Source organism: Cyclospora cayetanensis, unplaced genomic scaffold, assembly GCF_002999335.1.
Source record: "Cyclospora cayetanensis isolate NF1_C8 unplaced genomic scaffold, CcayRef3 CcayRef3_contig_208, whole genome shotgun sequence".
Classification (NCBI taxonomy): Eukaryota; Apicomplexa; class Conoidasida; order Eucoccidiorida; family Eimeriidae; genus Cyclospora; species Cyclospora cayetanensis.
In genome coordinates, this window is record NW_020312157.1 from 14115 (window position 1) to 36706 (window position 22592).

The following is a 22592-nucleotide window of genomic DNA, read 5'->3' on the forward strand; positions in this document are numbered from 1 at the left end:
TTCCAGGCCCCCTGGATGCCCCAACATGCTCTCTACAGCATCGTACGCTAGATTTTCCTCCCTCGGACATGATCATACTAAGGTTCTGAAGTTTTCATCACAAAAATACTCAAAATCAATCTTAAGACTAATGCCTAGTCCTTTAGATGCCGCGCCATGTAGGTCAACAACTACGGCACTACCGACAAGAGCACCGGTTCGCTGGCTAGCCGTTGAGCCCCTTGTCTATGGAATTTTCCCCCTTGAACCAACAGTTTTAAATTTAGACACTCAAAATTTTTGGTGTCCAAAACAAATTTTGGTATCAAGACCCGCAGTACCCTAGCGCGTGCCGGTTGCCGGATAGTGAGATCCCCAGCACTTGGAATTCCGAGCAAAAGGCTTTTTCGACATTAAAGTAATGAATACAAGTATTTTATTGAGTTTTGGGGTGCTAACTGCATCTGGTGAAACATTTAAATGGTGTGGCCCCCTTTTCCGCCGGGATTCGAAAGTGGCTAACTCTGCAGGGCCAGGCCAACCAACGTTGTAGCATGAAGTGGCTCACTGCTTTGAGATGTTGTTGTGATTTTTGCCGTTCTTTGCGTCCTTTACTTCTTGATCAGCTTCTAGGCAACCGATATTCGCTGCCATCCTTCCAAGCCGCGGCCGCCGCTGTGTGCCACATGAGCTTACGTGCCCAGTGAGAGTGTCGCCCTCATTGTATGCTGGTGCTTTTATGTTTTGCTGCATTCTAGGTCCTTTTCCGAATTTATAATAGTGGATATGAGAAGAAGCATTGCTTGTTCATCTGAGCTCTCTCACCGCTGCAACCGCAGTGCAGAATTGACAGCCCTTTCCTCCTACGAGTGAAAATGAAAATAGAAGACACTGAGAAAGAAAGATTCTTCTGCGCGGATTAACCTCGATGCTCAGATAATGAATGCAGCCTCAGTACCCGCACCAGATTTGTCTGATGCGGCTCTCGAGTTAGCGGCGCTCGACGCTCTAGCTCCCAGGTAGGTTTGAAGCATACTCAATAAACAGGCTCTACAGCAATGGCCAATCGTTGTGTATCATTACTTGTTATCATGGCCTCCTTCTTCCAAAGAACCGTTATTTCTGTCTTCAGGCTTTGCAGCATGCATATCTCATTATTAGTTTTGATTTTCAACGAAATTTCAGTAACCTTGTGATGTGTTCTGTCTTTGTATCTACAGACATGAAGCGGAGCTGCCTACAGTGGCTCATGGAACCTCATCTAAGGCATTGCCGGCCTCGGCTTCAGGCAATGGCAGTGGCAGCGCTGCTGCTCGGGGACCTTTCCAGCGTTGCTGCGGCCGCCTTCTCTGCCATCCGTTCCGTTCTCCTGTCAGGTATTTCTCCCGTCTAAAAAGGGAATTCGGGATCTCCTTGATGACGCTTCTGATGTCGAATTATCTTTTTCTGAAGGGGGCAGCCTACCATATGGCAATAGCCGCCTCAACCCCTGTTTTCAGGGAGGTTCTTAAGCTACCAGCAGAGCAACACAGTGTTGCAGCAGCTCTCTTTATGGTTCCCTGGAGTATCAAAGGCGTCAGTGGCTCCGTGTCTGATTTGTGGGCCCTTGGGGGCTACCACAAGCGTTCCTTTATGCTGCTGGCATCCATTTGCGGGGTGATAGGCGCCACCTTGCTTGTGGCGTGTGCCGGGCGGCTCACCATGGGTGTAGCGGTGGCTGGCTTTTTTCTAATAATGGTCCAGGCAAGCTTCAACGATCTACTCTGCGAAGGGACATACACTAGACGGATGGCAGAGAAGCCCTATACGGGCGCTGCCCTAACGTCTTTTGTTTGGCTATGCAGCTCAATGGGGACGTTTATGCAGGCCATCTGGGTAGGGCCTGTCGTTGACCACCTCCCTTTTCAGATCGTACTGGCGCCTTTCCTCCCCCTCTGTGCGCAACAGCTTATTATTCTCCTTTGGCCGTGGCCGTTCCGGAGCTGGAAAGCAGACGGAGGTTTTGGGGGCGAGGTCTATATACCAAAGGGAGAGAGATTTAAGGTATTGCATAGTTTCATAGCTTGACTATCATAGAGTGCGCTCCCCTTGTACTCACTAGGCCTATTTGTGCCTGGGTCGAGGCTTTCCGATTGAACTACTGAGAGAGTACTCATGATATTTAGCGTCTCAGTTCGTGCCTCGCCGCTTCCTCCTCCTTTTGCTCATGCCTCTAATTGCGGCTGTCTGTTTTTCCGCGTGTGTATGCTTCTGTGTGCTTAGGCCTTTCTACTCTCCGAGCATAGCCGTTTGTTTGCTTGTGCCCTGTGCCTGACGGTTTGTGCGTGTGGGTCCATGGTCGCTGGATTGATGAATGATAGGCGGCACATTGTAGGAATAGTGTATTGCTTTTGCTCGTGTATCTGTATCTTAATCACTGTTTTATGTACGATGCCTCCTTATCTGGCAAAACCCGTGCTGTACATGTTTGCGGGCAGAATGTTAGTGCCCAATATAGCCTCGCAGTTTTCATACTGGTTACGGGGCGGGCCCGACTGTGTACCTGGGGGACCCCACTTCAGCTGGACATTCCTCCTGACGTGGAATGCTCTGGCACAGTCTCTGTTTGCGTTTATAGGTGTTGCCCTCTTTCAGCGCTATGTTTCGAAGTGGACTTTTAGAAGGGCTTTTCTGGTCACATCGATCCTGCAGCAGCTTACCTGTCTCTTCGACGTAGCGATGGTGATGCGGTGGAACAGGAAGATTGGGATTCCTGACAATGTATGGTACTTCTGCTCAGCATCTATCATAGAGGAAGTGGCGTCCATGTGGGCTTTTATGCCAGGGTGCGTCCTTATCTCCCGCCTCTGTCCAAAAAATATCGAGAGCACAATGTATGCGGTGGTCGCCGGGCTCCAGAACTTTGGTCAGTCCATGGCGAAGCTCAGTGGGAACTTTCTTTGCTACACACTTTTGGGCATCAGAACGCTTCAGACGGCTGAGGTGGAAGGCTGCGATTTTACCAACCTCCCTCTTGGTATCGGTATTGCTATGGGGATTTGTCCATTCCTTCCCATATCCCTTACCTTTTGTCTTGTTCCTAACACGTATATGGATGAGGCGCTACCTGAATCTGGACGTGCAGAGGGATCTGGCGCTGCTGTTACAGTAGCGCCTGTACAAGCAACAGAAAGCGAGCGGGCAGCAGACCAAGCGGCAGAATTGCCTGCCCCAAGTGCAGACACAGATGCCCCAGAGGAGGCCTCTTCTCCTCCCATTTCTTCGTCTGACGACATAGTTTTAATGGATAGACGTATCTCAGTGCAGGCATTTGTAGGGACCAACTGCCCAAATGAGACTTCCAAGGAGAGCGAGCCCCAGGAGGGCAAGCCCCAGGAAAGCGAGGGAGTGTCGGTGGAGGAGGGAAATGGGAGTTCATCAGCCAAGCAAGGGCGACTGCCAGACGCGGTACACGATACGTCTGTTGCGGCAGTTACAGTCTTCAGGAAGCGAACACAACACTTGAGGCAAGTGCAGCAGCAAGAACACAAGCCACAAACACCAAACGAGGAGCAACCCGAATGACAACAACCATTACATCAACAGCCCCAGAAGTGCCTTGGATTGAAGACCTACATATCATTTTGTGTGCCTGAGATGCATAGGGCCTCTTTGCAGTCAACATTCTCCTCGGGGTAACATTCCGTGCACAAATTTACGAACCAGGAGCATCACAACACCAGAGCCAGGACAAAAGCAGCGGGCTTGATGCAGGTGTGGCAGAAGCGACAGCAGCAGAATACGGTGCTTTAATGCCGTTGTTTTCATGTTGGAACATCCTGAAGAGGGGAGCGCGGTGTAAGGGAGTTCTGAAAACATGGAAATCTAACAGACTGGGCAGTACACTTCTTTCTTATCGGAAACTAAAAGGGTAAACTAGGCAGGGAGAGCAGGAACAACGCAGAGGAAGACGTAGCGAGATAGAGAGAAGAGGCACAGGGCCATTGGTACGAGAAATACTTGGGCGAGAGCAAACAATTTGACTTGTGGGGGGCACTGTGCGACCACACCTGAACCTGTAGGCATTTGTACGTATGCGCATATATACCTACATGCTCGCAATTTATGTATCGCTTCTGTTAAATCCTTGTGTGCATACCTGTAGGTCTATAAATATATACGCATATGTGTATGTATACATGCGTGTCCAGAAAATCAGGTTTTTAAGCACACGTGCATATGCGAGTCGTGTACGTTTACTCACATGTATGCATATGTATATATGTACATTTGAGTGTGCACATGCATTTCGCTGGGCGGCAGCAATGGGCCTTTATATGGTGTGGGCAATAGAAAAGGCCTGTGTGTTTATGTACATACAGTGCGGAGTGACAGAACAGTGTATTTGTATCGTATTTACACCTAATACCTGTTTGCCGTTTACCATACATATTTGATGGTGTCGGTGTATGTTCGGTAAAAATACACGCATATATATATACGTGTGTGTAGGCGTGTGTATTGACATACACATGTGTATACATGCATGCAAATACGTGCAAATGAAGGGAAGCTATACACATATATATATATATATATAAAAGCAGCTAATGTACATACAGCTGTGTACTTATGCATATATATATATATATATATATCTGTGTGTATATATGTGCTCATGTACATGGCTGTGTACGCGTATATATGCCTACGTACACGTTAGCAAACATCTGCTTTAATTGATTTGTTGGTATTTCCTGCCTCTTTACCGCGTAATGCATATTTCTATGCATTATGCACCCTTTGTAATGTACAGACAGGCGTTACTTTGAAACGCCAATACTTGAAGTGTCTAGATGGTAGGGTCGAGGGTTTTGCCATTAGGGGCTGGGACTTTCTGATCTACAGTTGGGACTTCAAGCCTGGGCTGAAGCATGTAGGCTTTGCGGATGAAGATTTGCCAAGTGAATTGCTCGCAATTTTCGGGCCTGCACTTTGGCGCGATGGTTTTGACGGTTTATATTATAGAAGCTTGTAGGCGTCTGTCCTAGGACCTAGTGTACGAGTTTTGAGTGGATTAGGGAGTACGCATAGTAAGGCCAAATTGGACTTTTTGTCGTTTTGTGTTCGACATGTCAAGCTCTGTATTGTGTTATTTTCTTTTGATCGATACTACAACATTCGTCTAATGCAGAACAAGGCTGAACACCTTGGCTCCGGCTGAACACGAGCAGCTACGGCCCTCGTGGGTTCCGCATGCAGGCTAAGTTCCCTTACTGTTTCTATAGCTGCCAGTTTGAAGAGGCTTTGCTTTCCGGATAAAGAAAACTTTTAAGGAGCCTTATGCAAAGTTACTTGGCTGGCTGGAATAATGCGTGCAGATCTACACGCCATCTGCTATAGTCGACAGGGAGGTCCTTTGGCACAATATAGCAGGCGGGAGGTCGATATGTCCTCACATTCACGCGCCCCCTCAACATAACTGCTCGGGGTACCTTCCGTTTATGTTCGTTCCTTGATTCGGGAACGGAGTTCTTAACCCCTGCCCTTTTCGAACAGTTGCTTTGAGGGAAAACTACCCATTATGAGGTACTGTGTGTTCTGACTGTGCGCTGCAGTGCTTGGCAGGAGTTGTAGTGACATATTACACTCAATCGCCTACAGTAGAGAATGCTGTGAACCAAATTGAATAAATATGGCTTGCTTCGTGGCGTATATGGTCCTTTCACTTAGTTACCCTTCTTACGTTGTTGCATTACCCTGTTGAGAGCTTTGGTGTGGTGCTTGAACGCGACCAGTGCCTGTGAGATTTACTCCTAGGGGGCTTTTGGGAGTCGAACTTTTGTTGGACGACTACATCATGAGTGCAACGTCACGTACGCAGGCGCGAGGGAGTAAACTTGCACATCAAGATGCCATGAACATTTATTATGCGGCAGCGACTCTTTGAGATACCGTATCTCAAACTCAATAGATGTTCCGACTTACATCCTTTGAGGTTTGGGAAGATGTATGCAATGAAATGAAAACATTCGGCGCCGGGGGCCTGTGCAGCAGACCAAGGTTGATGCAGTTATTTGAGGTTCTACGAAACAGAAATTTATCCAAAATCAGCATCAGCACTTGCATGATTTCATGACGGTTCCTGAGAGCTGAATGAGCGATGCATTCATGTGAAGAGTAGCAATGCAAGAGGGGAGGAAGACGCGCACGGCTCAGCAAAACAGAGAAGCGATCTGAAAGCACTGCCTACGCAGATTTCTAAAACGAATTTCATTCAGCTTTTAACACCTTGTTAGTAGCTTCGAGAGATTGAGTTCGTCCTTCAAAAGGGGCTTGGAATGACATATTGGAGTTTGTTCCTACACGGCGATTGGAACTTATGTCTTCCATTTTCATTGAAGACAATCGCTATCCCCAGCGGCTCACGACTGCTCATAAGCTCCGGTGTTGTCTTGCCATGCCGGAACAGAAGGGCATCAACGAGCTATATATGGTGAAGCATTGAAGACGGATGTGCATTAAACTGGATGTATGCTCGAAAACATATACTTCTACGGCACTATCTACATGCGGGCATTAGGCCAGAATCCCGTCTGTGGACTACTAGTTGACGATCAGTACTATATTCTGGGGTATGCATTACCTGAGGATGGGGAGCTACCAGTGCTGAACTGTTATGCTACATGACTGAATTAAATCTCCCAGCATCCTAAGCAAAGGAGGCACAAGCAAAGGTTGTAAGGTCTGTTATTAGAATATTTCTTAGACTGGTTCAAGAAGAAATACGTGTAGTGGGGTAGCCTGTCATAAAGCTGATTGTATCAGGAAGTGTACGGAAATGCAGTCCAGCCTGGTAAGTATCTCTGCAGCCATATCTTAGAGGCTTCCCTGGCTATCGGATACCACGGCCCAATGTGTAATACTGCGAAGAATACAGAAAGGACTAGTCACTGTTTTAGGCCAGCGATGAAGGCTTTAAAAGCTGGATGTATCACGCCGTCTTATGGTATGTACTGTTGGTACCTGACAGGACTCACATATTTGTTCTCCGGAGGTTACAGTGGTGTTATGTGCATAGGATGTACGGTTGAGACGATATAGGGTAAGCGAACGGGGTCACCGCCCAGGTGCACAAGGTTAGCACACTCGAACACAAGTTATAGTTACGTAGGGATAAGTAAAGGATGGCCAACTTGGTTTGCTCATTCGTTTAACTTATTTGTTGCCAAGAACTGCAAGCTCGGCACAACAGGACGTAAAGGTACGTGCTCATGCGCTAGATGCTCTGTCTATCTGTGCGTGAATATTCCTCCTGCTGGGAAGGTGGAGGAACGTGCGCCCATGCTCTCCCACTATCCTTATCTCGAGAACTCTGAGGAGTGCGAGCCAGAGCAGGTAGAAGTTCCTTTGGAACACACTTATCACCTTGGTATTTGTCTGGAGTCAAGTGTCTCCATACGGAGATATTAGCCGGAGCTCTTCAATTGGGAGCACCACATGGGGCAGACTCGCTCATTGTGCATACAACGAAACGTTACATTTCCTTATAACAGTTGCCGCATCTTAGTGAAGCTGTCTAATTATTTAATAATATGATTTTGGTCCGCAGTAATCAAGGGGAAATGCACCCTGTTGCGCTGGATTTCGACAATAGCGCAGTGCCTTTTGGGGAAGCAGAGGCCAACCTCCAAGCCAGCGTCAACGCAGTCGCTCTACAACCTGTGGGCAGGCTTGGCTCCTGAGCCAACATTAACTCAATGAGTGCCAGAATGAGGCTATGACGACCAATAATGGCGACCGTCTGGATGATCGAGTACTTCAAGATATCACCAGTGAAGTGTGATTGTACCTCGCTGTGTGCGCTGGAAATGAAGAAAAACGAATGCTCCTTGCAGCTTCAAGGAGGTCTAGATTCATACTAAGGATGCCATCTGCCTCCAAGGATTGCTACACTTTAGGCTTTCATACATGCCTTCATTCATCGCAGTATGCCGAAATCGCTTTAGCAACATGCTTTGCGATAATAGATAAAGGTTAGCAACGGAATCAATTATTAGGCTGGAATACTGAAAAACACGAAATTCTAGCTTTAAAAAAAGCCTCTACCTAGCCAAACAGCTGCTTTTTCAGTGGTATATCTCAGGGCTACCAGAACTGTCACGTCAGGCGGTCGCAGGCTGCACAGCGATTCCATGATCATGGCTGGAATGCAGTGAAGGGGGCTGTAGAGGATAGTCACACTTAAGGATCCACTACCGCACAAACCTGCTTTGATACAAGTTTGGTCTAATGGTCAAGAATTACTGGCTTTATATTCTTCTCAAGAGAAAGTGGATCTGTTATCTGAAGAGACGACGCAAAAGCGCAAGCTGCCTGTTCACTCTCTGGCGCAGTCCCTAAGACTCAAGCTCGCTAACAAGCGGCCTAATGAAATGCTTAGCAAGGCTACATCGGCTAGCAAACTTCAACTGGGTGCTATCTCAATGGTCTGCAGCTTTTCGTTGGGACACGTACACCATGACGTAACCCTCGGCATGCCAGGGATCCTCCAGTGGAAGGCGCGTATGCGCCACAGCTGTGCGCTAGGGAAGTTAGCGTAACGGAAAACGTTAGGAGAAGCCAACTCTCTTTTCCTTTAACAACTCTCATTTTCATGTATGATGAGCAGTCTAAAAATGCCGGTATCTGAACGAAAGAGACACAGTCTTCATGCAGGCAGCTAGGCAGCCCACTACGAAAACACGGTTATGAGCATGCGATCCGTCTTTCAGGCTCTGCAATCGCTTCTCTACTAGCCAATTTGATTGGTGTTCAAGCAGAAGAACAGTAGGAATAGACAGATATCAAGGAACTCTTGGATGTGCTAAACAATGACGCGCTCCCAGCAGCGTGTTCATCTACTGGTCGTCCAGTGCGCCGTGCTGAGCTACGTTTTGCGTCGGCTCCGACCTATGTTCCGAGAATTGAAGATCCCGACGGCGCGAAAAGGAGATTGAGTGGCAGGCGGGTGGTTTGTTGAAAAAGCAAGGTGCACGTTGTGACAACCACCTTGCAGCATACCCCGATGTTGGTTACGAAGATGGACGATAGTGGGGCCTATGCTTAGCTATCGGCTCCAGAACAAACAGGCTGCCAAGCAGTAGTTGTCGGTGCCTCATTGGCAAATTGCTTGACAAACTACACGGGTAAACAGTCTTATCGGGATCTGGATCCAGAGACACCTTTTTACAAACCCCCATTTAATCTTTGTGAGAAGCGCTCAACGGAGTTGCGTATTCGTACTCCCAAACTCGAGCATACCTCTATGTCGTTTGCCTTCTACGTGCCAACAGCCATCCGCTACTTGGAAGGCTTATAAACATCCTGAGCACCTTGTGGATGCGAATTACTTGGGATATTGGACACATCCTAGCCTTCAGCCGATGCGTTGAAGACTACCTCTAAAATGCACGGCGTGCACTTCAGCCATCGCGACAAAGGCATTGATATGTGGCAGCACAAACGTGCTAGGGTTCCTACAAACAAATATTCGTGGATATTATGTTTCGGTTGCAAGAAGTGCGCCAGATCCGTAAACAATTGAGGCAACCAAGGCGTGGCCTTTATCTTTACGTGCCGGCACGGAGGCTACGAAGTTCTATGAGATTGCTTCTTATTAGTAAAATCTTATTCTTAAGTCTGCTGAAATTCATAATCGTTTGCCTAAGCTGCTACGGGAAACGTATTTTACTACCACTGTAGAGGAGGCCAACCGCCCTAGAAACGCTTTTCGGCCGCCTTCCAACTCCTACGGTACACAGGCTCCCCGAGTATAAACGTCCATTAGTCGTAACAACCGACGCCAGTGACCTAGCGCGGAGTGCTGCTGTTGCCCAACCGGCTTCCAGCTCTCTGATAGACCAAATTATTGTTTGACATCCTCACTGCTGCAACGAAACCGACCAGCAACATCCACTAAGGGAACAGGAAGCCTATGCGGAGCGATGGGGCGTTAAATGCCAACACGATCTATGAGGACGTCATTCTAATACAGAAGTTGACCATCAGTCTTTTAATGCACTTTACCAGTAATCTAAGTCCTTGGATAAGCCGAAGGTTGTTCACTGGACTGGGCGACTCCTGCAGTTCGACTTCCCCGTAATGTATATTAAGGGTATCACCATCAATTTCAGAAAGGCGCTCTTGCGATGCTGCAACGAGCCACCATCGTTCAGCACAAACGCTCGTTCCTTGGATGACTCACCATTTTGTAGACAGAGTAAGACTTACGCGTTCGACACCCAATCCAGAATGGTGAAAAAGTGAAATAATATTACGTTAGAGATGGCCTGCTGTGGTTCAAAAAAAAGCGGGGATTCCGTATTTGGTACGTTCCGACTTCCGCTAAAAATACCAGTGCTATTGTGCGCAAAGCACAGGATAATAATCTTTCAAACCGCATTAGAATTCGCAGCATAGACACAAAGCTCCCGTGGTCCGTCTGGAGTCCTGGGATGTGTCTTGCAAAAGGAATATGCGTCATCATGCCGAGATGCTCGGTAGCTAAACTAGCGCAATTTTCATGCCCCTAGCGTGTTTGCAAAGCTGTCTGATTTCTGAAACGGTTTGGACCAATATTACTTCGGACAGTATTGCTGAATTGCAGCAGGCCTAGGGTTAGGATCACGTTTACGTCGTTGTTAACGCACTCAGCATAAATTCCGGTTTCATATTTCCGCTCCGGCTGTGTAATCGCTCATGGAGTCGCTCATTTGTTCTTAATAAATATCTGGACGCTTCACTGATTCCTTTACTCTACAGGGATCCAACACTTCTTCGTGCAATCTGGAGTGCCTTTATGACCTTCCTGCACACTGGCCATACTATGACCATTTCGAGTCACCCGCAGAAAGTAGGATAGACAGAACGCACAAATGCACTATTCCGCAGTATTGAGGCTCTATGCTTTAAAAATTCAGTTGTTCAGATAAAGTTTTTTGCTTGTGCTGAATGGATGCAATAAACAGCCGTACACTTTGTGTACGCACAGCTCTCCCTTTCCCTGGTTTGCACTAGGAAGTTTCTCTCCGCACCGGGCCTGCATCCTGTGGTCGAGGGTCGCCATGATTAGCAGCAGACATATTATGGAGAAACGGTCAATTTCCTTTAATGCATGGGGAGGCTCAAGAGAGTCAATCACGGCGTTATGAGAAGCGGCGCTTGGCTGAGTGTTGTGGCGCTGTACAGTTGGCTGTGGTATACCTTCAGACGTAACAAAGTGGACCAGATGACGACCGGAAGAACATGCCAGCCGCCAGATATCCCGGAGGATTTGCGAGTCCCTCACAAATCAGTGCGCTCTCTTTCTGTGTTGATATTTTAAAATTTGGAGGTGCCATAGATCTATCAGCATCGATATGCTGAAAGGTTTGTTAGCTTATTAAATTGGTCACGGATTCCAACGATCAAACTAGTGACTCTTGTAGTCCCAGAGAGCTCAGGACATGTTGGAACCTAGAGCCTTTTAGCGCTGAGGACACAATAGATTAGAGGTTTTAGTAAAATGGACTGGGGGACGCTAATTTCATGGTTGATGGAGGAGACTCTCGGGGTTTTATTGCATCTACTAAAACATCCGCTTGTATTTGGATGACAATGCCAGTCTCCAGGAACGCAATTCCTCGTACATCTTGATGATTGTTCTTCCTCAGGGCCTACTCTGCCTGGCGTAGCTACCTTTACTAGCGACAGAAGCTTCCTGTAACTACTGCTGATGTGCTCTCCACATTAAGGTCGCTACACAGGCACGCCCTTCTGTGTTGCCTATGCATTCCTTTGATGCCTGTTTTCGAGGTCTGGAAATAGACTATGCTGCGTGCATCGGCTGTATTAAAAATTCATGCAGATATTCTTTAATGTGGCACGGTGGCAATAGTATGCGTATGGATTCCTGTAGCACTACGGCTACAGCGAGCCAGCAAGCCACCGCAATAGTATCGGGCTGATCGCTCGTGCCTTGTAGGCTAGTGTCTGTGCCTTCCCGTCGATTTTACTTTGCTGGTTTATGCGCAATTCGTTTTGCTCAGTTGCAATGCTTTCGGATTTCTGCTTGCTTCTGGAGTGGAAGCAGGGCAGGAACTCCTCTATCCTGCGCCCAGCTGATTTTTACGGAGAGGCACAAAACACGAGATCGTGTGTTTGAAGTTCAGGAAGGATTAGGGGGCTGAGCTACAAGTAAACACTTTTTGCTACATTAATTAGGTGTTACTAGAAATCGGAAGAGGGTGGGCTGAGTGAGGCTTTTGCTCGTAGACTTCATGTGTTCCAGAGCACTCCTAGCGGGATACAACACTCCGCAGTGCTGTGTGCGTGCGCGCTAGATGCAGTGTGCAGGAAGCTACGAATGTTCCGAGTGTTTTGAGGCCTAAACAGCGTGCATCCTAGCTGCCTCTTATCCCTCATATCGGGGCCTCTGAGAGGGGCGGACAGGGAAAGGCGGGGTCTCATTGGGAATCCCCTCAGTAGCTTTGTACTATGTTTGCATTGGAGTAAGGTGTCACCTAACCCAAACCTTACGCAAAGTGTTATAATCGGCTTGCAAGCAGACATCTACCGCCCCGTCAGGCGTTGCGCCTTCTTTAGCAGTCATCCAAGCAGTTTACACTCTCACACTGTAACGAAATATTATTAAGTTATGTAGTTACCTACAACTTGGTCAATATCTGACACCTGTTGAGAAACAATTGTGTATCCCACTGGATCTACATCCAATGGACTATTGGAAATCGCTGTATCGAAGCGTGCGGTGCTATCAACTGTAACGCTCGACCCAAGGACTCTAGACGACGACACTTGATTCCATACTCAATACATACGTGATGCAGATTTGATGTGTTGTTTGCAAAAGAGTTTCTGGCTTTCTCTACCTGCACTTCTTAGTGTTTTGCAGCAGAGAAGACAGCTAGGATTTGCGTTCCTGCATCTTGTGAGCCCTCCTAGTAGCTACAGGTAGTCGCATACAGCATTCAGGGAATGTGCACACACCTTTACGGTTGATGTACAGCGCTAACAGTGTTATTCATTTAATAAGATATACAAACAGACAAAGCCGAAAAATTAATACTCCACTACTTGGGTAAACCGAACTACAGTAGTAGAAAGCGTTGTCCTTTACAGGTAACTAAGCCCCCTACACTATCAAGAACTGATTTATCGCATCTTGATCAGTTGATGCGCTACACAAAGCATTCATTGGTTGATGTGATGCTGACGGAATTAAGTCAGGAACCATAACCTGGCTGATAGGCACCACTCTACCCCTCAAAGTGTCTTCAGGCTGGAATGCCGTAGTGTGGGGCTGCCCGCCACGTGCATGCATGCAAAAATAAAGGAGCACCTGAAGGGAAATGCATGCTTTAGCAGATGGTTTGCAAGTTACATGTCCAAAAGGCGAAATTCTTCGCCGGTACTTGCTCAGCTTATGCTAGACGTTTGCCTCGCCATCTAGCCCTCCATTGTGGAAAAATTAGTTTGCGTAGTCAATGTAGGTGGAGGATTTGGTCTTGGTGGGCATCTTTGGTTTCTTCAATTATATTCTGCTGTATGCTATTGTCCTGGTGCGGATTTTTGAGTATTCCATGTGTATCTCATCTTCTGATTCGCTAATTGAAGAAGGTAATTATGCACATTGTAACTCCCCGCCACAACTGCATCCACAAAGGTCCATCGGTACGCGATGCCTGGAGGTCTCAGAGGTCCCTTAGCCCCAAGCACAAAGAAATACCCTCTTTACAAGTGCAAATCTTTTGTTGAGTGTGGTTCTTAACAGCACATAGCCACTGGTTCTGGTTCAGATATACTATGTTTCCGACCAATTTTGACGCAAGTATTGTCTGCTTTCCCCGTCCCCCTTTGTGTTCTCAGTTTATGCCCGATGACCCGCCGAAAGGCATCAATCCCTTCATCCTACAATTACATGTCTGAGCTGAGTGGTTCGTCCATTTCTCTCGCTGCTTCTAATCCCCGGGTACCTCAAAATTCAGTAGTATTAAAGACCGAGACAGTGGAAGCCCTGGTGTCCTGGGGTATCCTTTCCTCCTCCGCATTACGTAGACTACCTGCAAATGGCGTGGCCATTCTCAACGAGCCACGCAGTCTTCATCTCCGCAGCGGAATAGGAATAGCTGAAGTGCTCACCATCGCTTTAGAACAGCGTGGCATCGACCAGCTCCCTAGCACGGAGGGCCTGTCACAAGAGACAAACCTAGAGGACTTTACCAAAAATTGGAAACATCTCTGGCCCTACATTGGAGCTCTAGGTATATGGGTCGGAGATATGTGGAGTAAGGCCCTGGAGCGGGGAGATGCTGAGGCTGTAGGGAGACTACTTGATCTCATAACTGAGAGACAAACGGGTTTCTACCAAAATACACTGGTACAAACTAATGGAGCACTTCCAGAGGGATCAGACAAACCTGCTGCTACTGCTATGGTGCCAACTGTCGCAAAGTTGGCTGCGAGTCCTGATACCGAGCGATCTCATGCTACTAGTGCACATGCAAGCGCAGCACCAGTAGCAGCAAAGGAATATATTGAAGGCTGCGGCAATAGCGGATGCACAGGGACTTCTGTTCCATGCCAGGTTGACGGATGTGGCAAACTAGCTTCTCTCTTATTATCTGTCCCCAGTGCTGTTGAGCAAACTGCTGCCCCTTGCCATCTTGCATCCGTAGTAGAAGGAATTCCATTTAATTCAGGCCATTGTGGTTCCCGGCCATCTGCAGCTACCTCTTGTCAACCCCAGTATGGAGCAGCACCTTGTTCACACAACGAACACGTGCAGGTGCAACTGGGGGAGTACAACAACCACAGAAGAGTAACCCGAGAGTCGTTCTCCAGAGAAAAGCTGTCCTTGACCTCCTTGAATAAGCAGCAGGTTGCTGTGAATGCAGTCACAGAAACTGCGCCCGCCGGAGTAGTAATAACAGCGAATGACTCCGCTACGGTTGACAGATTTCCAGCAATACCAACAACAAGATTCCCCAGGATGACGACAGAATTACCAGCTGCAATGACTGGTAATGCCTCCTCAGAACAAGCGCAATGTCAGAGTGAGTTTGCATTTTTGTTTTGTCCGTCAAACGACTTTTTCTCTGCCTCTGTTAGAAAGCTAGCAGGTATATCATTATCCTGGCTAGGTCTCAGATCGTGAACCCCCGCATCAGAAATACCGAGGCGAGTGCACTGAGTAATAGTGTCGCTACTGTTGCACGCCATATTTTAATGGATAGCTTATACTTTGCACTCCACTATGCACCCTTCAAACACAGATACACCCTTGGGTGCTTGTTTCTGCATTCTGCATCTCGTCAGCTGCAGCTGATTTATCTGGAGGAATCCCAGGTCTACTGATTTCGGACAAAAAATTTCTTGAGTTCAAACACGGCCTCGATAATTGTGACGGTTGCGACCTGCTCTCTCAATATCTGACGCACTCTATACTACAGCCACTGCAGCACAGCAGCAGCTTAGGACTGCTCGCTGATGACATCTGCAGTAAACACACATCTCCACCGCATCAGTTTTTCTCTGCCGTTGAGTGCGTGGCCTCAGAGGCACCTCTGCGTGTAGCCAGCGATTTGCTCTTGCTGCAGCAACAGCGAATCGAACAGTTGGACCAGCACACGAACGAATCAGGAGGAGAACTAGATGAGACACAGCAATGTAATCAGCAGGCAGATCAACAGAGGGAAGCACAGAATACACAGGAGAGCTTGCGCAAAGCGCATAATACTGAATCAGTTGCTCATCAGGTCCCGTCTCTCATCCAAAGCCCAAGCACTTTAAAAATGCACTTAGATGGGGGCGCACCTGATTGCTTGAGCCAAATACAGATCCATGAATGCACGGCAGGTCACAACAGTGATTTGGAGGAGATATATAAGCTTAAAACATCCAATACCACGCTTCAAATGGGACATCGACCAGAGCAGGATAATTCGGAAAAGCCCGGTGAGATGCAGCAAGATCAACACCAGCAGGTGGACGCGGGAGTGCTGGAACCCAGGCAACAGCAAGCGACAGTATCCCACGTAGCGTCACCACAGGTTGATTACACATGTGCGGCAGCAACACCTGAGAACAAGGAAGCATCAGCACTTTCAGCAGCCGCGCTCAGCTCGGTGGCGAATTTGGGGTCAATTCAAGGACAAAAAGCTACCACAAATTTTAAATCCAGCACGCCCTCACGGCGCCGTACCAGCAGTATATTTCTACCTTTTACTGAAGAATGTGATCATTCGCTAAATGCGTCATCCTTGGATACCCTTGAAAAGTTTCCACAACAGCAGCAAAAGCTTCAAAGCCAACTGCAAGAGCTTCGACAACAGCCAACGCAGCAGGAGCTGCAGAGGAGGAGTGACAAGGAAGTTCACGAGACTCACAGGTGGTGTCATCAGGACAACATTGAGGAGCTTTTGCTCGAGTCCCTAAAGAGATGCTACGGATGCAGTAGGCGCGTCAGCATCCGCATTGTGCAAAAGAAGGGCCAGCTGCTGGAGGCTCTCTTTGCTGCCGAGGGCCCACAGGCTGCAGTAGAGCACATCTGGGAATGGACTGATGACATCAAAGAGGCAGCACCAGATGCTGCTCGGCGGCTGGAGAAGGAGCCTAAAAAGCTTCCTGTTGTCCTTCAAATTTTTTATAATGGCAAGCGGATGTAGTGGCTGCCTCACTGACTCTACGTGTCTTTTTTATTGTTTATTTACAAATAAGGCATAAACCTTCAGTTTATGCCTTATTAGTTGTAGCACCTGGGGTTGGAGCGGCGATTTCATGCAGTGAGTATTGCTGTTCCAACATTCTTCTTAAGAGCCTCTGGGACTATGTCATAGTGACACCTGCAAGCTGCTGTGTGCAGGAGCAGCTTACTTGCATTCCCAAGGGCATTTGCAGGAGGCTGCCGTGGTACTCGAAGCCCTATCCAGACTACTGCGGCAGCTGCCTGGAAAATGCATCCCTCTGAAGCAACAGCTCCTTGAGCATCTACGACGGTCAGCAGCTATGGATACCTTAGCTCATATGGCAAGCGCAGCCGCAGATACTGAGGCGTATATACATTCGTTTGCTGCCGTGAGGCTGCTCGCAGCAATAGGTGATACTATACTCCAATGGACCAGTGCTGATCCTCCAGCTCTTCGAGCAGGGGGCCTCCTCAGGCAGGTCGTCGGCTCCGACCCCACGTATTTCCTGTTATCTAGGCTGGTGCTACAGCAGCAGCTTCAAAGACAGCACCAGGGCCTGCATGAAGAAAAGTCTCAGCAAGAATGTGATAAACTTAGGCAAGAGCACTGGGAAGAAACGGGCACGTTGCCGTTTGATGTTGTGGAGTCAATGGCTGCGGAGGCCTGCAGTACGGTGAGAGCACCGAGTCTTTGTGCCCATACGAATGCTGGTTCATCTCCGCTAACATTCAAAAAAATAAGTATTTTCCTTTCATGCTATAATGTGAAGCCTCCGTTTTACGTGAAACCTTTTCGTGGCTGTTCACCCGTACCAAGCCTGGCGCACGGTCTGCCTTCCACACTCGACCGAAACTGCTTATATCGGTACACAAACGCCTACCAATTCTGCTGCTCACCTACCGCTTCAGTTGGTGCAGCAGCAGACGACCCTCCACAGCCGGGTCTCCGCCTTGCTCTTGCTGGGAACCCTCAGCCACTCCTGCAGCAGTGCACTCTTCCCTAAAGACAATGCTCCTTTATCACTTCTACAGCATACCCTGAGATGCTTACGGGTCGTCGCAGCGGACCGGTAGATACCAAGAAGCCCATCCCTATAATTATTTCTGCTACGAACACTGGCTCTACGTGCATACTGACTCCACACGCTACGTACTAGAGACTATTTTGAACTTAGACTATGCGGTACAATACATTAGCATCTACAATACACTCTCAGGAACAGCATGTTTAGTTAGACTATTTTGCCTTTCGCTCTGTACCAGTACATCGTAATAGAGCTAGACACATTTGTGACTATGTTTGTTGTATTGAAGGCAAGGTCCAATCTCCACAGCAGCAGCACAGGCCCTTTATGAGATGATTTCCGTCGCTGCAGAAAGGGGCTGCAGAGTGATTGCTTCAGCGATACTGAGTGACGATGTCCTCCTGGAGACCTTACTCCCTGCTGCTGCACACTGTACCGCAGCAGAAACGGGTGTATGTGCACTCCCTGTTGCTAGCGTCATAGCTTTAGCCACCACAAACTGTACTGGGAGGGCTATGGAGAGTAGGTCTCCCCTGGAAGTACCCTTGTGTACTTGCTTTAAGCATAGCTTTAATTCCTCCTCTCCTTTACCAATGGCCTTCCTAATAAATTCCTAATACATATTGGCCTGTTACAGATTTCCACTGTGCCTTGCCTCTATTAACACCAGTGCTCATGTTAACATGCCCGTCTCTAGTTTTGTCCGTTTCTCAATGCTTGTGTCAAAGACGCTGTTCCATTCTTTCCTTCGTAAGCAGTGTGTTGTTCGTTTCTATTTTTTTGTATCAAAGTGTGTTCCTTTGCGATGATATTTGATATCAGTCCACATCGGTGGTTTCATTTGCGCTGCCGTTGCCAGCACTTACATGGTCATTTGTCTCGCAGTAGTAGCTCTAGCAGAAGCCGTACCAGCAGTGACGGAAGCACTAGAAGCACCCTAACTTTGCTGTGCTTACATCTTCAGCAAGGTGCCTTTTTTCGTTCACGGAGAAACTGCTCGGTTCCATCCACACATTTGGCCCCGACGAGGCTCGCCTTTGCACAGCGTTCATTCTGCACCCCAAGTGAGAGGGCCTTTCATAAGCGCTTTTCTCCTGTGGTGGTTCTGTATCTTTAGTGCTGCTGTTGCGCTTGATGGCACTGCTACTAAGGCTGCTGGTGCTAAAAAGTCCATTTAGTTTTTAATATGCCAGTCGTTTGCTGCCTACGCCGCTCAGTTCCAGTGTCAAGTCTACATGCTCGCTACTCTCCGCTTTAGCCTCGGTAACTTAACAACATTGGCGGAGCTGGGCGCCACTATGAACGTGTCATCCACCAGTGGCCCTCCAACTGCACCAATGGTACCAACAGAAGCAAACCCAGAAGTAGAATTGCATATCAGATGCTTGTCCATTACCCTCGACACTGTTACTGCAGGTTCACATACGGCGGGTCCCTGTTGATGTCACAATACTCTCCGGCTTGCTGATTAGTTGCTGGCAGAAATGTGGGCTCAGTAAGCTGCTCAAACAAATGACAGAGAAGCTGCTTATGGAAGATCGACTGCAAAAAGTGTCATCAACAGGGACGGGAAGCTCGTCAGTAACCAAGGGAAAGGATTGTCTTGCAGAAAGTCTTATAGTCATTCTCAGTGAACCGGATAGGCCCCTTCTTGATGCCAAAACACAGAAAGAGTTGCTGAACCTTTGCGAGGGCTGCATGCGGTGCGCATTTCTTTGCACATACCGGGATTTGTCACTTGTGCTTTGAGTCTAGGAGTTGAGCTGCACCCTGTAGTACGTAGGCATAAGGGCCAATGATTCAAGAGTACAACAGCAACACGGCCCATAGGCAACCAAATGGATATAAGAGAAATGCATTCTTAGGTAAGCACCTCGCTCTTCACGGTGCTGTGGGCCTCAGAAAAGATCTAACAGAAGCAGCTTCACGCTTTAGCACACCCACCAACATTGGAGCGACCGCAGCCTATCAGAGTCTGCCCTCTGATACAGAGAGGCCTCTACAGAGTTTGCAGCCTCGCTCGACAGCACTAGCAGTACTTTTAGATGAGGGACAGCGGTATACAGCGGACGGAAAGGACATGGAGGCAGGCAGCAGTGTGCAGTGGCTTGAAGAAACCGGTTCAAGTGCCACTTCCTCTTGTTCCAGCATAGCTACCAGCAGCATGAAGCCTGCTGGTTCATTTTCTATGCAGCAGCAAGGACAGCCAGCGCGAATAGCAAAAGCAGCCATGGACTCAAGCGAAAACCAAAATCCAGCAAAGGTATCACCATCCTTTTGTTCTCTTACCCAGCGATGATCTTAGAGCATACTTGAGATAGCTGCTAGAAGCTGCGCCCTACAGAGATCTCTACAGAGCTGTGTCTTTCAGGAAGGGGCTTTCCGTGGACGCCACCACCCCGGCATTGTCTACTGCAGCCTCTCTGCTACGCTGAACGCACCCTCAGAAGGCTCGAAGGAAGCTAATCTACGAGGAGCGGCACCTCCAGCAGCAAACGCAGCTGCTGAATCGCTGGAGGAAATCGAGTGCAAGCTGCTATTGCATTACTTTCGGCCAGTCCTCGTAAAACTGTTTTACTTATTGCAGGTGGGCAGTCTTCAGCCCAAATTCCACCCGCTTACACGAACGGGGATGACCCCTTTAAAAGAGTGTTGTAAAACAACGGCAGAGGCTTTGTCATACTGTGTGCTGCTCTCTTATTCTAGAAAGCTTCACAGCGTCCTTCTGGCGTGGACACCTTCACGGATCCTGTAAGCACGAAGGCTTAATCGCGCAAATGGCGTTATTTGAATGCATACAGGCCATACCTTATGTCTTTCTATCCTACATCCATTGCCGCGTGATGAGCCAGTGGTGCCCCTAGTTCTGCCGTTGCAGTTTTGCGAGACGGTAATTCCAAAGCCTTCAGACTTAGTATCTTGTTGCTGCAGTGTAAAGGCGAGACACTGTCTCTTACGGCACTACCGTCAATTCTGCAAGCGGTTGGAGTCCCCAGCAGCAGTAGAAACCGCGTCTTTTGCACCAACCTATGCAGAGCTCTAAAGCAACAAATTGTCAGGTCAGTACTAGGGTGGGGTCCTTGGCAAATTGTATACGACATAGGGTTTAGATGGATGTTTCTGGGCATAACCTCTAAGATAGGGAAAATGGATTAAAATATCTTTCAGTCTTTTCAGAACGATGTAAAACTAAGTTAGGTTGCTGCATTACATAGGCTGTAGGCACATGCTATACGCTTTCTCACTTGGAGACCATTGTTACAATCTGCTGTCTCTAGGTTGGAGCCTTTTAAGCCATCTCAGCAGCTCAATGAATTAACTCTAGAAGAGTTTGAAATATTCCTCTGCCAGATTGCATTTTCAAGTACCCATGCACAGTATTTAAACGCCGAAGAAGCAGCATATATACCATGCCTTTCTCAGAAGTTCGTCGAGTGGCAGAGTGCTGTTCTCCAAGTGAATGCACGAAAGGGGGATAATTGATGCCATTGGCCTTCGGTTCAGTGCTGTTATATGGTTTAAGAATTGTTTTTCGGATTCCTATTGCAGTGCATTGCACCGAGCCACTTGCTCTAGTACATCAAGGCATTTCGCTAACTCCAAAGACAGAAAGGGGAGCACAAATCTTGTCCTTGTTGCACCGCATAAAGCGGGAAGGAAGTAGGTGGCAGCACCTAATGCAGCAGCTTCATCCGCAACAGAACACATTGCAGACGTTCAGAGCTATTGGTGTAATTCAGCTAGGAGTTGGAACAAAATTTAGCGTTTACGTTTATGGTTCAAGATTTGGGACCTCTAGTGTTTAATCGGGGTCATGGGCCTGTGGTTTCAGACGTACCGGGATCTAGGACATCTTCGCTACCTCCTTTGGTACGGGCATGCGAGGCTCGATTGGCAGCGCGGCACGCTGACATTGTCCTAGAAAGCTTTAACTGTCTCCTGAACGCCGGAGGAACACTACACAGGCTGCCGCCGGGTACGACGAATACATAGCCACCACGTTCATAAGAGAACTTCGCAGCCATAAATACCGGGCGTACCGACCGAGCTAAGGATCAATTCTGTCCTCGCTTGTCTTTGCGTAGTTGCTCCCACCCTAGTGGACGGTCTTGCTTTTGTTGTCTAAGTTAAAAATGCGGCTGTCGTTGTTTGGCACACCCAGGCCTTATGCTCACTGAAAAGAAGGGCGAAGACGGCACAAGTGTTAAGTCCGGGTTCACTGCATGCCTTCCAATATTCAGAGTCTGCCGCTCGGTCTTCCCGCATAATTATGCAGTGCTTTCGTATTGCTCTTCGTTAACTATGCTTTAGGTTCTAGCTTGAAATCGTAAGAAGCATGCGCATACTTCTAGAAAATCTTGAAACACTTTTGCATTGGGTCATGCGTCCAGCAGTCTTGCGCTTGTCTGGGCAGAAGGGTGGTCCTCCGTCAAAGAGGGAACTCTCCTCTAGCCTCGGTAACAGCAACTGCAGCTAACGCTACCCCAGCTGCAGCAGTGCACTCCAGGATCTCACGACCGCCGTCAGTCGTCTCAGTTCTTGAAGATGCCTCCCCAGCGGCGGTTCAAAAGTGGGCAGTGGCAGAGAAAACAAGGCAGCACTGGGTAAGCTTCTTTGGTGTGTCATGCGTTTCCCGGAAGCTCATATCCATATTTGTCATGTTTGATATCACTCCCTTCTACTTGTGTGCCTGAAAACTCCCTCTGAAACTGGGACGTTCGGTGTCACGTTTCTCACCTTACGATTCCGCTTGGTCTGTGTCCATCGCTGTCTTTATTCTCCCTTCCCTCATTGCCTTGAACTTCCTCTCGGCCTTCGTTTCGCCATTATTTTGCTTTTTCTCTGTCCACTTCCTTCGATTGCAATGCATTTTCATGCCTTCTTAT

The 22592-nt window shown here is 48.1% G+C and overlaps 1 protein-coding gene across 1 annotated transcript; it reads left to right on the forward strand.

Annotated features, from left to right (window-relative positions):
• Window positions 1-918: 918 nt before the first annotated feature.
• On the forward strand, window positions 919-3543 carry LOC34622808. Its single transcript, XM_026337858.1, has 3 exons — window positions 919-998; window positions 1200-2022; window positions 2242-3543. Exons 1-3 carry the CDS (start codon window positions 919-921, stop codon window positions 3541-3543), a joined length of 2205 nt encoding a protein of 734 aa, XP_026193643.1.
• Window positions 3544-22592: the final 19049 nt, after the last annotated feature.